General features: G+C 46.3%; 1 protein-coding gene across 1 annotated transcript in view; it reads right to left on the bottom strand.

Annotated features, from left to right (window-relative positions):
- The window catches only part of dnah5l (dynein, axonemal, heavy chain 5 like), a 450,024-nt gene that overhangs the window by 374,184 nt on the left and 59,166 nt on the right, over nt 1–16,674 (bottom strand). Inside the window, exon 13 of the mRNA XM_085987988.1 lies at nt 12,897–13,016. Coding sequence (XP_085844114.1) covers nt 12,897–13,016 — 120 coding nt within the window. The remainder of the gene's footprint in view (nt 1–12,896; nt 13,017–16,674) is intronic.

Here is a 16,674-nt window from a genome sequence, read left to right on the forward strand (position 1 = left end):
AGAGACAGCTTGGAGGATTCAACGTAGGTCTTTACTTAATACCAACAGGCGGGGAACTGAGGGGAGATCAGTACCCACAGTACTATTTATACCCCTATGGCCAGGAGTGGTACTACGGTATCACTACGCCCTACAAAGTAGTGCTGCCCTGGCCATAGGTTTAAAGTAACATACCTATTACATACACAACATTGGGAACCCCTGAAAATCACAAGGGCACCCTAAAATGGCATTAAACATGCCAATAATTGCTGATTAGGGTCCCGACGGCCAATCCCGCCAGCGGCGGGCGGGACTGAATCAGCTCACAGAGAAACAGCGGTCCGAAAATCGGACAGGGCGGGGAATCTGGCGGGGGGGGGTTGCGACCCCCTATTTTGGCGATTTTTGGCCCCCGCCCGCCTGAAAAGCCGCCCGACGGCTGGCAGAAAATCGGAGCCATGGTTAGCACTTCTTAAAGGGACAGACACATCTTTCAGGTAATTCTGCATTTAAATTTTTGGACTGGATTTTTTATATTTTATTGAAGTGGTGGCTTGGTGCAATACATGTTAAAAGTTTTTAAAGTGCGCAGGGAGTACTGCTGGATGTGTACAAGGCCTCAGATGGTAAAGGAAGGCCTCTGAGAAGACAGAAAATGCTGGAAATACTCAGCAGGTCAGGCAGCATCTATGGACAGAGAGAGAGTTCACGTCTCAGGTCGAGATGCTGCCTGACCTGCTGAGTATTTCCAGCATTTTCTGCTTTTATTTCAGATTTCCAGCATCTGTTTGCAGAGGGAAGAGGAAGTCCCAGAAGAGGAAGACGCAGAAGGAAGGATACAACCCAGACAGCCCCTTTCTGGCCTGGATATCTGGGATGGAATCATCCATCTGCGGTACCATTGAAGACAACCCCAATTCCCCTTTCAACATTTTTCCCACACCTTACCTTCCCTCTGATACTGACCATCACAGCATCATCTTGGCCACAATGCTGAAATAAAAGCCACCACAAAGCAAACTTTCCAATCCAACATTATACATCTATCCATCCAATATGGCATCAAGAAATCAACTAATCACCCTTATGCACTCTCTTAGTGACTGTCTTGTGTGTGCCTTTGCCTATCCTACTGATGTCACGCAGTGCTACCCCAGTGGCTGCAGCATGGCTGATGGAAGGCTGCTGACTTTCAGTGGGGAAGACTGCAGATGGCCTTGGGGATGGTGTTCATCTTCTTCTTCTTCTTCTTCTCTCTCCTCTCCCTCTTCTTGGTCAACCACTGGCTGGGTAGGCTGCATTTCTTGGGTGTGTGAAATGAGGAAGGCACAAGGATGGAGTTGCTTTCCCGCCCTCCCCTCAATGCAAGAGGTGCATGCGAGAAGGAGGATAACATATGAGGATGTTAGTATCTTGTATCATTTCAGCCCCACTGCTGGCCAAGGGCTCAGCCATGCTCCTGTCAAGAATGGGCCAGCACCGTCGCCTCTAAGAGGGTGGAGGTGAAGCAAGGAATGGAAGGTGTGCCTCATATTTGGTACAGATTGTTGGTAGGCGAGTAATTGGCGGGGGGGGTGAGTCTTGCATTAAGAAGTGTGTGAGGCTAGTGATGCATTTGGTAGGAGACGGCTTTTGAAGATGCATTCACTGACCTTTACCACCAGTCTGAGTTCATGAAGTTTCTTTGGGCACTGGGGCCAAGTTGTGAGGATGACACTGCTGGCAGTGGCAGCCTTGGTGATGTGGTCCCACATCGTTCTTTCTGGAGGGCCTCCTGGCCCCTGTGGATACAGGACCTCTCTTGCAGTGTTGACTTCCTGCACGAAGCTGGAGTGCTGCGTGTGAGACCTTGAGTGCCCATTCCCTGGCTTGCTGAGCCATTTGTGTTAGTGCTGAAGCACTTTTTCCATTTTTTTAGGTGCGGAAGGCAATTCAGTTTTGAGAGCTGAAGACTGCGATTTGGTAATTCTTTTAAATGTTAATTTTTTTTTTCAGAAGGCAGTTGAGCTATAAGGGCTAAAAACTGCCTATTAAAAAAATGTTTTTTTCCATTTTAGAAGGCAATTTCCTTTTAAGGGACTTCACCTTGCTTTAAGAGAAGGCTGTTCTTGCTGCAGTGACGCTACGGCCACGCTACATTGGGCCTCCTGCTGAGACTTCTGCCACGAAAACCGGCGTTGCACAGTGAATTTAGCGCTGCACTAATGTTAACCAGGGCCATTAATTTTGTCGGCCGTTAACTAAGGCCCGCGGTGCCACCGGCATGTTTTCAGCACTCTCGAATTTCTGAGCCAGGGTTTCTTGTTCAACTGGATGTATGAATAAATTGCAGTGTCTGAAATAGTGAACTGTATGCCTATTTATGTGCCAAGTACCCCCTCTTCTGGTAAAAATATGATTTCTCAATGTAACATTCTTCCATAGAACAGAACCATGTCGTATTCAATTAGTTACACCAGAAGAAAGTTGCATATAACCAGACTTAGATATGATATCCCCATATATTAAAGCAAAAGGAATCAGGGCATTGAGAAGGAACTTCTGTACAATAGAAAACATCAGAGACACAACTTGGCTTCACTCAAGTAATATATATATATATTTATATATATATATTGGGCATTCACGTCAAATCATTCATCAAACCTGCCAGCTAAAAATCATCTGTTTATTTTTAATTTGTTACTAATATATTTATTTATTACTGTATCCCTATTTCAAGTTACATTGATACTTTTTAGATTGCCTGCCAGTGCTGCCTTGGCACCTCACTAGGAGTGCATAAAGATGTGGGCTAGCACATTGTTCTTCTGTCCCCCACAAGTGCCAAACAAACACTAGTATTAATATTTTGTATAATTTTTTAATATTTGACCTAAATTACATACAAGGTGCAGTTACAAAAAAAACTGTGAATCATCCAATAATCTAGATCTAGATGGTGGTCAGGTTAGCATCATGACTGGGGTGTGTTTCTTTCTATTAAAACTTTCACTTGCTGACATGGATTCTGTTCCAGCCATTTGTTTTTGTTAAGAATATTTGCTAAATCGATAAAGATTTTGAGCTGTAAAATATGTATCAGATTTATTAAGCCTCTGTGGCCAAAGACAGACATAGCTGCTTGTAGCACCTTCTGCAGTCTGTGGATCCTGCCCAATTTCCGCTCCTTGCAGAAACAACACAGATTTCTGCCTGGTACAGAGGCATGGAGCTAACTATCCTTCTCTGGCAATGAAGCTATTACAGTAGAGACTTTTGAGGCCATGTTGCCTTCATGTGTGGCAATGCCAATCAGTTTTACTCAAATGAACAATGGATTGCTACAGTCCATAAAGTTAATTGGTATTACTTATAATGACCTAGTTATGCTGTAACTTTCACATCAGATTGCAGTTCCATGACTTTTGTTGTGTGACTAAACAACGATGAGCTCAAAGCCAGTTCTAAACTGCATGCCTTAGTTCCCAATTTCAGCTCCATCACGAGCTGATCTCTCGGGCTGAACATTACGAGCTGATCTCTCGGGCTGAACATTACGAGCTGATATCTCGGGCTGAACATTACGAGCTGATCTCTCGGGCTGAACATTACGAGCTGATCTCTCGGGCTGAACATTACGAGCTGATCTCTCGGGCTGAACATTACGAGCTGATCTCTCGGGCTGAACATTACGAGCTGATCTCTCGGGCTGAACATTACGAGCTGATCTCTCGGGCTGAACATTACGAGCTGATCTCTCGGGGCTGAACATTACGAGCTGATCTCTCGGGCTGAACATTACGAGCTGATCTCTCGGGCTGAACATTACGAGCTGATCTCTCGGGCTGAACATTACGAGCTGATCTCTCGGGCTGAACATTACGAGCTGATCTCTCGGGCTGAACATTACGAGCTGATCTCTCGGGGCTGAACATTACGAGCTGATCTCTCGGGGCTGAACATTACGAGCTGATCTCTCGGGGCTGAACATTACGAGCTGATCTCTCGGGGCTGAACATTACGAGCTGATCTCTCGGGCTGAACATTACGAGCTGATCTCTCGGGCTGAACATTACGAGCTGATCTCTCGGGGCTGAACATCACGAGCTGATCTCTCGGGCTGAACATCACGAGCTGATCTCTCGGGCTGAACATTACGAGCTGATCTCTCGGGCTGAACATTATGAGCTGATCTCTCGGGGCTGAACATTACGAGCTGATCTCTCGGGCTGAACATTACGAGCTGATCTCTCGGGCTGAACATTACGAGCTGATCTCTCGGGGCTGAACATTACGAGCTGATCTCTCGGGCTGAACATTACGAGCTGATCTCTCGGGGCTGAACATTACGAGCTGATCTCTCGGGGCTGAACATTACGAGCTGATCTCTCGGGCTGAACATTACGAGCTGATCTCTCGGGCTGAACATTACGAGCTGATCTCTCGGGCTGAACATTACGAGCTGATCTCTCGGGCTGAACATTACGAGCTGATCTCTCGGGCTGAACATTACGAGCTGATCTCTCGGGGCTGAACATTACGAGCTGATCTCTCGGGCTGAACATTATGAGCTGATCCCTCAGGCTGAACCCAACTGTCCACGGCCTCCATAACAAAGCCAAGCTTCAAACCCCATATCTTATCCATCAAGACCACCAATTTCCAATACCCAAAACATGACCGACTTCCACTCCTAACTCACCACTACTCTAGCTGAAACCCTCAGCCACACCGTTAATCAAATTTTGTCTGCTAAAGTTCCTGTGAAGCGCATTGGGATGTTTTACTAAGTTAAAGGTACTATATAAATGCAAGTTGTTGTTGTTAAGCCATCACTAGGCTCAACTTCTACAATCCTTTCCTTGCCAGCCTTCCAAGCTCCAAAATATGCAAAGTCCAGCTCACCAGAACTCCATTACCCATGTCCTAGCCCATAATTCATTCTGTTCACCAATCACCCCTAATCCTTACTGATTTCCACTTGCTCTTTTGCTCTAATCATACTGATTTCAGAATCCTTTGTCCTGGTTTACAATTGGCCTCACTCCATGCTATCTCTGCAACCTCCTCCAGCGCAACTTCCCAGCTCACACTTTCCAATCTTCTGCCTGTGGACTATTGCAGCCCCCTCCTTCTGCTCCACCATCACTGGCAAAGTCTTCAGCCATCACTCTCCTACACTTGAGAATCCTCTTTCTACCACACTGCGACATCTTTCTCTACTTTCTAAAGCCTCCTGAAAATCTCTCTGTTCGATGACATCTTCAAACACCTCCCCTAACTCTTTTCCCCATTACAACTCTGTATCCAATTGCCTTTGTCCCCATCCTGTTAAGCATTTTGGAACATTAGCTACATTGATGGCTCTGGTTACATTTTGGGATTTTTACACTGGGTATTTTCTTGAGTTCAGTTTCACTAACAATCCAGTAAGTCCACCAACTAGAATGTGTCTTTATCTGCCCAATGTCTAGGTAAAGGTGGCGAGGCCCAAATGTCAAATAAAGAACCCTTGTTACTATACACTGGGTTATTAGAACATATATATTGTGATCTCTTTAGGGCCAATTTTAGCAACACCGCTACCCCCCCAACAACCTCCCCCCCCACTATGCCTGACTTGAACGGCGCATACAGAGGGTTAAATTATCAGACACATAACACTCACTTTGTCCACTCCGCATCATTTTGTCAGGTACATGTCAGCCAGTGCAACACCCTCGCTCCAAGCAGGTGAGGGACTCATTAAAATGTAACGGTTGCAGCTCAATGACGTCATTCGAACCATGACTCGATTTTAACCCCAGGCCGTGTGGGTGCCTACAGTGCCTGGAAAAGTGGATCCAAGGCCAGAAGAAGGCCAGGTTTTGTTTTTTAAGGTTTCCTTGTTGGCAGAGAGGAGCACAGTGCTCTGCCAGGCCCCATATGGAGTCCTTGGGTTTACCCTATCCCGGGCTTCCCATGATCGCCTTGGACCCCAAACCCCAACTTGGTTTATCTTGCCGGGGATCATTTCCTTGGGTCACCGACAGTGGCCTCCTGCCATGATTGCTCACTCTGCCAATACCATATCGTTGATGCTTGGTTCAGCGAGACTTGGATCTAACTTATTTAAATGAGTCTTGGGAGTTAAAATGGCTCGGGCCTCACGTCAGCGAGCCGGGCCCACACTCGCCCTTTGCCCGGGTTAAAATCTGAGTTTATGGCTATGCTAGGAGGAAGAACAATACACCTTATCAGACCATGGCTCAGGTTATAAACCACTGGACAAATTTCTTGAACACTAAATCGACAAATGAACAATACTCAGTACAGACAGTAAATTTAGTGATTAGGCTTCTCCTGCGCTAAACCTCAAGCCTAAAGTGACTCTTGAAATATGATACCTTTAGACCTTATGTGATTATTTGTTACCACAGAGTCCAGTGGCTAGCCTTGTATCTCTTCAAACTGACTGGTGAGCTGAGTGCAGGTAGCCAAATATAAGCCCACAATTGGAAGCTACTAGCTACAGAGCTGTCCATCAAAGGGGAAAATCATGACCCTGTCCCTCTCAGACCAGTTTGTGAACCTCACCTCAGACATAGCTGTCAATAAAACCTGCCACTTTAACAAGATCCCCAGGATGTCAATCACACGGAATGTTTAAGTTGAATGGTGTAACAATATTCCAAGAAACCGTTTGATCTGTTCCAGCCACTATAATCAACCCATCATTGCAGGAAATTAACACTTGTCCAGACAGCTATCAGGGACACTGCTGGACAGAATGACACTGCACTCAATAAATGTTAGCATATTTAACTACTCCCTACAGATGCACATTAATGCCTTCAGTATACCAAGCTGTAACGTATACGCTCTGCAGCTTCAGAAACAATTAGCATGATCCAATAAATAATTCATCATATGCAAAAAAAAATTTCATTTGTCACAGCATTTTATAAGTTGCTGTGATTAAGAAAGTGGTTTCCCATTGCTTAGGCTTTGCGCTGGTTTTATTAAAACTACTACTAGTGCAAAACAAACTTCAAAAGTTGCTAAAAGCAAAATACTGCTAATGCTGTAAATCTGAAATAAAAACAGAAAATGCTGGGAACACTCAGCAGGTCAGGCAGCATCTGAGGAAAGAGAAACAGCATAAATGATACAGGTTGATGAAAAGTCATCAACCTGAAACTTTAACTCTTTGGGGGAAAAATTCAGTTGGTAGCGCCCCCCGTTAGCGCCTTAAGAGGGCGCTAAGTGGAGCGCAAACCAACTAGCGCCTGAGCGCCGCGATATCTGCGCCTCTCGCGAAATTGACCGGATATTTTGCGGCAGCGCTAAACAATACCGCCCGATCTCCTGCGCACACAGATCTTGACATCATTCGAGAGTGCAACGCCCTTGGGGCGCCCCGGACCGGAAATTCAGTGGCGCCCCCCTCCTTTCCGCCTGGCGCGACCAACGACAGGTTGACTGGAACGCTTCCCAGTCGCTGTGGGGCTGGGGGGGCGCTATTTAAAGGGGGCCTCTTCCTGGCTTTTGTGTGGTAGCCATTTTTGCACCACTTGTTCTGAGAGAGAGAGAGAGAGAGATTTGGAGAGAGACAAAGAGAGAAAGAGAGCGCCTTCTGCATTGAGTCAACGCTGTCTGAGGTAGTTTTGGCTTCTGACCATAACTTTGCAGGTACTTTGCTTTTTGACCGTCATAACTTTGATTGCCCAGATACTATGGGGGCTGCAATGGATGGGAACGTCATCCTTCTCCATCACACTCAGAGGGCACAGAGACACAGAGAGAGAGTGGCAATCATGGCCAGACAGAGGAGGCCCAACAGGCGTCGGTACAGGAGACCTTACCCTCCCAGGGTTTTTCACCAACAGTTCTCATACATTAACATGTCTGAGGAGCAGTGTTTGCGAAGGCTGTGATTCAGCAAGGAGGTGGTCACTGAGCTCTGCCACCTGCTTCAGCCAGACCTGCAGCCTCAACTGAAGAGCAGGACGTCTCTGTCGGTGGCAGTGAAGATAACAGTGGCTCTCAATTTTTATGCCACCGGCTCCTTTCAATTCGCTACTGGGGACATCGCCAATATCTCCCAGTTCGCGGTGCATTGCTGCATCCGTCAGGTCACAAATGCCCTCTATAAAAGGAGACGAGAGTACATCTCTTTCCCCATGACCCCAGACAAGCAGCAAGAACGCGCAACAGGCTTTGCGAGGATAGCGGGTTTCCCCATGGTGCAGGGCGCCATTGACTGCACCCATGTGGCTTTGCAGGCGCCGCAAGAGAATGCCGAGGATTTCCGCAGCTGAAAGGGCTTCCATTCCTTAAACGTTCAGTTGGTCTGTGACCACAGACAGCTGATACTCGCTGTCAATGCCCACTTTCCAGGCAGCAGCCACGATGCCTTCATCCTGCGCCAGACTTCTGTGGCAGAACTTTTCGAGGCACCGCTTCACCCAGGAGGTTGGCTTCTTGGGGACAAGGGATATCCTGTGTGCACCTGGCTGATGACCCCACTCCGTTCACCCAGCACTCCTGCTGAGCTACGATACAACGAGAGCAATCAAGCTACCAGGAACATTGTTGAGCACACAATCGGCATGCTCAAGCAATGGTTCCGCTGTCTGGACCATTCTGGAGGAGCCCTGCAGTACTCGCCTGAGCGAGTCTCCCACTTCGTTGTTGTGTGCTGCATGCTGCATAACCTGGCAATCCTCAGGACCCAGCCAATGCCACCAGACATTGGAGCAGCAGCAGAGGAGGAGGAGGAGGATGATCATCAGCAGCACCAAGACGGGAGGGAGGCACAAAGTGGAAGGGCTGTCCGTCAAAGGCTCATAGCAAGTCTCTTCTAGGCCCCCTCTGAGGGAATGGCTTCTGCCATTCAAATAACCTGAATGAAACCATCCCACAACCCCTAAGCCGGTCAAGGCAACAATTAGTGCAAAGACCAGACATGCACATTTTGAATACAAACACTTCTTTATTTCCCAAACTGTGTCTCATTTCCGCATGACAAAGTAATAGAAAGAAACACCAAAAAAAAGTCATTCACATAACTGGCTCTCACAACCTGGAGACAATGTCCAAAACAGTAACAAAAATTTGACCACGACCCTCGACTTTCAATAATACAATGAAATACATTTTGCAACACCTCCTACTTTTTGCCCTTCGAGGGTGATCTGCCTCCCTTGCGAAATTGTCCTCTTCCCACCCTGCAGCTACTCCGTAATGGGACCCCAGTGGCTGCAGCAAGGCTGGGGGAAGGCTCCTGAGTGTCAGAAACTGAGACTGCAGATGCCCTTGAGGGGCGGCCTGGACCAGCTCTGGGCCTGGAGGGCCTGTCTGCTGCCTGCTCCAACTCTGCATGGGTGGCAGCAGTCTGTCCTACAGGTGGTGGCAACTGCAGTGGAGAAGTGACAGTGTTGGCAGCAGGAATGCTGTCATCTTGAGCGAGGACAGCAACTCCCTGCTCGACTGACACACTGGCACTCTGACGGGGCAGCACCTCAGCATGCGGAGCAATCTGCTGGACCACAGATTGCTGGCCTGCTGCGGCGCGGTGAGAGCCCCGGGGAAGTGTGCCTGATCCAGCGAGGGTGGCAGCAGTCAGTGCTCGCGTGACCTCAATCTGTGTCTGCATGAGACCAGCCACTGACTGCATTGCAGCACTTAGCATTTGCATGGCAGCCGCCTGCGCTCCAGCGAAGTGCCAGTGATTCAATGGATTCGGGCAGCCTTGCCACTGCAGCCATGAGCTCAGTGTGCCTTTGCTCTGCCTGGGTGCTCATTTCAGCGAGGACCCACTCCTCGTCTGCGTTCAGTGCAGCAGGACTCGAGGCCACACTCTCCATCCGGGGAGATGGCCCCTGAGCTTCCCTAACCCCCTCGCGTTGCTGCAGCCCGCTGGGTCCTGGAGCTTCACCCTCATCAGACCATTCCCCCCCGCTCCCCTCCAGGGAAGGCGTGTCCCCAGTATGGGCATGGGCTGCCTCGGCAGAGGGTTGCACTGTTGGTCCAGCTTCCTCTTCCTCCTCGCCTTCAGCTTCACTCCCAATGGCAGCTTGAGGGCCCGTCTCCTCACCTGGTGAATCACCATCTGAAAGCAGGGAGGTACAAGAGTGGTTTTAGCGTGAGGACAGGGTGGCAGCAAGGGAGACATGAGTGCAGCGATGTACTGATTTGGATTGAAAGCGTCAAAGGCTGCTGTTGTGAAGAACAAGTGGAAGGAGAGAGGAAAAAAGGTGATGACCTTACCATTGCTGGCCAGAACGGGGTCGGCGTCTCCAGTGGTGATGGGACCAAGCATCCGGCTTGCCACAATCCTGTGGACGCGCTGCTCAAGATCACTGAGGGCTTGAAGGTGAGGCCGCCCTTCACCGGTCCATTGCTGCTGTCTCCTATTATGAGCCAGCTTGGCCTGCAAGAAAAAGGACGGCGTCTGAGCGAATATGCAGCCATGATCTTGCCTGAGATGCCTCCCGTGGTTGAATAGCCCTTACTGTATGCAGCCATGATCTTGCCTGAATTTCCTGCCATGGTTGAATAGCCCTTACTGTATGCAGGCATGATCTTGCCTGAAATGCCTGCCATGGTTGAATAGCCCTTACTGTATGCAGCCATGATCTTGCCTGAAATGCCTGCCATGGTTGAATAGCCCTTACTGTATGCAAAGTGTGGAATGTGAGTGTGTGTTTCATGAAAGGGCCATAGGTGTTGGATGAGTGTTGGGCATTGGGGCTTTCAAGACCCTCTGGCCATAAAGTGAGGTGGAGATGGAGGGATGAAGAGGTTTTGAAAAAAGGCACTCATCATGACGACCTGAGTGAGGTCGTTGAACTTTTTCCTGCATTGCACGGGGGTCCTAGGTACCATGCTGCTTGAGGTCACTCTGTGAGCCACCTCCCTCCACGCTTTCCTGTATTCGCTTGGCAAAGGCCTCCTGCCACTCTCTGGGTACAGTAGAGATCTTCTGCGCTCCACCGCGCCAACCAGAGCCTCCAAGGCACGCTCGCTGAAGCGCTGTGCTCGCTCCCTGGCCCTCTCCATGGTCCTTGACTGGAAGATTTCGCCACAGGTGTGTCCAGGCCGAGACTCAAGGCTCCAGTGAGCAGGGCGTGGCTACAGAGCAAGATCTACCCTCCCCTTTAAGAACTGACCGACGCCAGTGTGTCTGTGTTCAATCGCTAACTGACAGCACCTGCGCTGCGCCCGCCCTCTGAGGTAACACCTCGCTCCTCGGGCTTAGCACCTTAAGAGAGTTGTCTAGCACCTGATTTAGCGCTCCAATCACCTCCAGGGGTGAGAGAGGCGAATTTTGCAGTCGGCGGCGATAATTTGCGCCGGGCGCTAAACTTTGCGCCTAGCCGATATTCGCGCCTCAAAATGGGCGATACCGAATTTCTCCCCCTTTCCCTCTTCACAGATGCTGCCTGGCCTGCTGAGTGTTTCCAGCATTTTCTGTTTATTTTAAAAGTTGATTAAACTTTTCAAAATTTTTTGTCCAAATTATTGTGCTGTTCAAAAAGTTTACCTGCTTTCTCAAGTCATGCGCTGATATTTTCTGGGGTCAGGCATTAAACCACTCTTACACAACCTACCTACATGATACACAGTCACTTACTGACACACAGGATCCACTACAGGAGCCCTACATGGTGATGTGCCTCAATAATTCCGAGACTCGATGTTAGCGAAACAAAACAAGGCTTTTATTAACTTAGAAAGTAACACGTAAGAGAGAGAGGTATCTTCCTTCTGGAGACTGAGGCCAGACTGAGCTAGCTTACAAAAGGGGCCAGGTATGGGCGGAGCCCTACACACAGCACATTCCAGCACATTCCAATAAACAATACAATGAGGACTGGGGGAAGGGAAATGACACTGAAACCGACCACAGTCACAGGCAGTGATGAATGGAATATTTCATCACACATGGCTGCCATTAATTACCTCTATACTTTGGAAAATGATAACTGCCATGGAAGTGGAGGTGAAGCTGGGAGGACTCAATGGAAAATAAGTAGAATAGGCATCAATATGTTTAGGTCTGACAGGCAGACATGCCAGAAATAGAGAAAGTGTCACAAGAACCCTCATCCATGACTTTGTTACCTCTAGGCTTGACTATTCAAACGCACTCCTGGCCAGCCTCCCACAATGTACCCTAGGTAAACTTGAGATCATCCAAAACCCAGCTGCCCATGTCCTAACTCGTACCAAGTCCTGCTGACCTATATTGGCTCCTGGTTAAGCAACACCTCAATTTTAAAATTCTCAACCTTGTTTTCCAATCCCTCTATGGCCTCGCCCCTCTCTATCTCTGTAATCTCCTCCAGCCCCACAATCCACACCCACCCACCCCCCACCGCCGAGATATTCTCACCGCTCCTCTAATTCTGCCCTCTTGAGTATCCTGCTTATAATTGCTCAACCATTGGCGGCCGTGCCTTCTGCTGCCTAGGCCCTAAGCTCTGGAATTTCCTCTCTACCTCTCTTTCCTCCTTTAAGACGCTCCTTAAAACCCACCTCTTTGACCAAGCTTTTGGTTATCTGCCCTAATTTCTCATGTGGCTCGGTGTCAACTCTTTTTTTTGTCTTAGAACACTCCTGTGAAGTGCCTTGGGACATTTTACTATATTAAAGGCATTATATAAATACAAGTTGTTGTTGAAACTTTCAGGAAATGCAGGCCATGTGCAAGACTTTTTGTGTGTTAAAATAGATGAAGGGTGCTTCCATATACTTCCTCGTGGTTAGCTTGAAATAGCACTGGCACCTGGCAAGAGTAATTTGCCTGTCTCCATATCTTCTAAACCAAGGAATGGTGGGTGTGGTGCAGAAGCTTTAAACCGGAATCAATTGTAAAATGGGCAAAGTAGTAAAATTAGGCTGTATATAGCATTTAGAATAACGTCAAATAAAAATAATAATGTTACCTAAATTCAAATTGTCTCTCCTTTGGATTTTCCTGAAGCTTCTTCCTGATTCGATGAAAATGTTTTTGATATTCAACATTCAACTGAGTACAGACCTTAATTCTCTTCAGCAGTTCTTGCCTGAAATGAACAGTAATAAAAAAAAACAGGTTGCATTTCTTTATATTTATAGAAATGTATTTGTTAATATGACTTCACCTAGAATAACTACTTCCAAATATTCATCAAAGTTTTTAATATAAACTTTACTTTGATCAGAAACCTTCTGGTTAAAATTGCAATTTAAATATCAGAGAAATGTTTGAAATGTTGAAATATATGTTACAAATATTCAAAATGCTTTATATGATCATTTTATGATCCTTTACACTACATGTTTTTCATTTCAATACTATGCAAGATGAAAAATATACTATATACATATAAAAAATGTAGCTTCTTCTTTTGCTGATATAACCAGTCAGCATGTGTTGTATGAACATGGTGCAAAATATTTAAGAACATAAGAAATAGGAGCAGGAATAGGCCACTTGGCCTCTCGAGTCTGCTCCACCATTCAATAAGATCGTGGCTAATCTTGGGCTCAAAGCCACTTCCCCACCCGCTTCCCATAACCCTCCACTCCCTTATCTTGCAAAAATGTGTCTATCTCCACCTTAGATGTATTTAATGACGCAGCCTCCACAGCTCTCTGGGACAGAGAATTCCAGAGATTTATGACCCTCTGAGAGTAGAAATTCCTCCTCATCTCAGTTCTAAAAGGGCGACCCTTTATTCTAAAACTGTGTCCCCACGTTCTATATTTCCCCAGGAGGGGAAACATCCTCTCTGCATCTACCTTGTCGAGCCCCCTCAGTATCTTATATGCTTCAATAAGATCACCTCTCATTCTTTTAAATTCCAATGAGTATAGGCCCAGCCTGCTCAACCTTTCCTCATAAGTCTCACCAATACCCTGTACAGTTGTAGCAGGACTTCCCTGCTTTTATACTCCAATCCCTTTGAAATAAAGGCCAATATTCCATTGGCCTTTTTGATTACATGCCAACTTTTTGTGTTTCATGCACAAGGACCCCCAGGTCCCTCTGAACTGTAGCATTTTGTAATCTCTCACCATTTAAATAATATTTGCTTTTTTATTTTTCCTGCCAAAGTGTATAACCTCACACTTTCCCACATTATACTCCATCTGCCAAATGTTTTCCCACTCACTTAGCCTGTCTATATCAGGCTTTAAAAGTTGCACAGCTCCATAAATCAGTCAGTGGAAGGATAGTGGGCTTCAGTGAAGTAGTAACAATTGGTTCACAATTTCTATGCTGATCTCAATATTATAATTGACTTTTATATGCATAGTTGATGTTTCTTGTATTCTTGTCATTTATAGGAGCTACCTAGCTTGACCTAGTATTTTCAAAAATTCCAGTCAACTCTTGCATTTGCACAGTTGCAGTTAATAAATACCCCTAAAATCAAAGTTGCTGGGGCTTAATTTGATTTGATTAACTGCCAACTCAGTTCAAATGGAGCTGCCAGTCAGACACATAGCTGAACAAAGTGCAGAATATGGTTGTGTTGGAATTGTGTAGTTTGGCTTCTCTCTCAAGTTTACTGTCCAAAGATAACCAAAACAGAAGTCCCTGCAATATTTGCATTGAGTTAGACTGGAACATGATTTCTAACTGTAGCTGATTTTTAATGTTTTATGTTTTGAATTATAAGAGCCAATACCAAACTAAAAAGAGACAGAAATGCTTCATTCAAAGTAAGAAGTCCTCAATTGTTTTCAGTGACATCACTAATCACTCCTAAATTCAGCACAGTACAGGCCACCAGTAATGCTATATTTCATTTACAATGTATTATCCATACCTCCAAACTCATAATAATGCTCCCAGCTACATTAGGTGGCATCTTTTTTTGAAGGAGATATTGGAGGAGAAATTTCAATGCAAATTTATAGGACTCATGAAGTCTCGACTGATAGGGGAAAATAAGTCTTCATTATAACTGATGCTCTGCAATTAATTGAGACTAAACCTTATAAGTCTCGAAGAAGAAAACCTGCACTTAATTCAATTAGATATTTAATGACCAACAGGTGTAGGTTTGGATCTGCATTGAAGAAAAATGAATTCCAATGCCTATTAGGCTAACAAAGACTCTTGTTCATTAAGCCATAGCTAACAGGATGAGAGCAACTGGGGTGTTTTGCCAATCTGTCATCTCTCCACCAGATTGTAGCCATAGATTCAAAGGATTTTTCATGCCAGGAAGTGGGCCTTGATTTTAACTCCAGGTAGATTCCCCGCTGAGGCTTGAGCTAAAATTACAGTCAGGTCTCAATGTTGCCATCAGGCCGCAACATGCATATGTAAAGAAGGACCCTGTTGACTCCAGGCGTGTGTTTCTGCTGCCTGCTCAGGAGAGCAGGTTAAAATTGCAGATGTTGTGATCATGGTGGCTTTTGGACAGATAAGAGCCAGGGCGATTTTAACTGCCCACCTGCCAGGTTTCTGCTGAGCGAGTAGGGTTAAAATTGCCCCCTACTCAAGGCCTAAAGGAGGGGAAGATTATACCACTAAAAATACTACAAATTCCCTCAGCAAAGATTTATTTTTAAGAATAAAGGCAGCCAAACTGGAACAGTGTTAATTGGTGATTAGGTTTCATCTTAACCAAAACGCAACTGTAATTTCCAATTCACCGCCTAAACACTGAAACCTTTTGCAACTTCACACTGACAGGGCAGTAGAGTATAAATACAGCCTCAATCCATAGAAAGGACTGAGCTGACACTGAATCAAAGAGGAGCAAGACTCCCTGGAGTCAGTAGTCTCAATCTACTTCATTTAGAATCTTGGCACCTAATTTACATTCCACAAGTTTAGTGTCGATGCAAAGCCAAAAATGCTTCACACCAAAGCTAAACTTACAGTATAAATGCACCATTAGACCTCTAAATTGCTGCTAAGTTGTGGTTGCTAGGCAATAATTGAGCATCATGTACACATATGCCAAAAACATTTATATGATGTGCCTTAATAGTAGTGTCTAATCTGCAGAGATCTTTTCTTCTGGATCAATTGTGGGTCGAAAATCTGCAGTTGTTCCAGAATGGTTAGGATATGGATAATGCCAAAGTTTGCTGAATGGCCTGTGGGATGGAGCCTCTGCCTGCCCCAAACATGGGCATTGATGTAGGACATGGTGGGACTAGGGGTAATTACTCCAAACACTGCCATTCCCGTGTCCCAGGCCTAGTTGGGGAACCGACATAGGATCGGCATTAGTATTCCTGGTGAGAATCCAACAACCCAACCAACTGGTGTAAGCGATGCCTGCTACTGTGGTCTCAGGCCAAGATCATGGTCTGGAACCCTAAAGATTAACATTTATTTAAAAACGGATTTTAAGGCAGCCCCCTTTATATGGGGGCTGAGGTGGCACGTACAAATTTCTTACAGGGTGAACCCAACCTCTCCCCTAGTTCAGAACTCTTCACCAGATTGTCTGGCCTTTTCAATAGACAGGGTGCTCCAGATGTGCCCCATGCTGGCCAAAAATTGATGTAACCTCCCACTGACCCTTCAAGCTTTGGCAGGGTTGGGGAAGAGGTCTCACAATGGCACTTATACAAAGAAGCACCACCCCAATGACTTGTAAGGCCACTGTGTTCAAGGAGTTCCTATAAGTACCTGGATACAAGGGGCAAAAGTGACTACAAAAGGATGCTCTTATGGCAAAAGATATAGGGAGAGAAATTGAGTCACGCTCC

Source organism: Somniosus microcephalus, chromosome 5 (genome assembly GCF_052327205.1).
Source record: "Somniosus microcephalus isolate GS21.2 chromosome 5, FLI_Smic_1.0, whole genome shotgun sequence".
NCBI classification, from domain to species: Eukaryota; Metazoa; Chordata; class Chondrichthyes; order Squaliformes; family Somniosidae; genus Somniosus; species Somniosus microcephalus.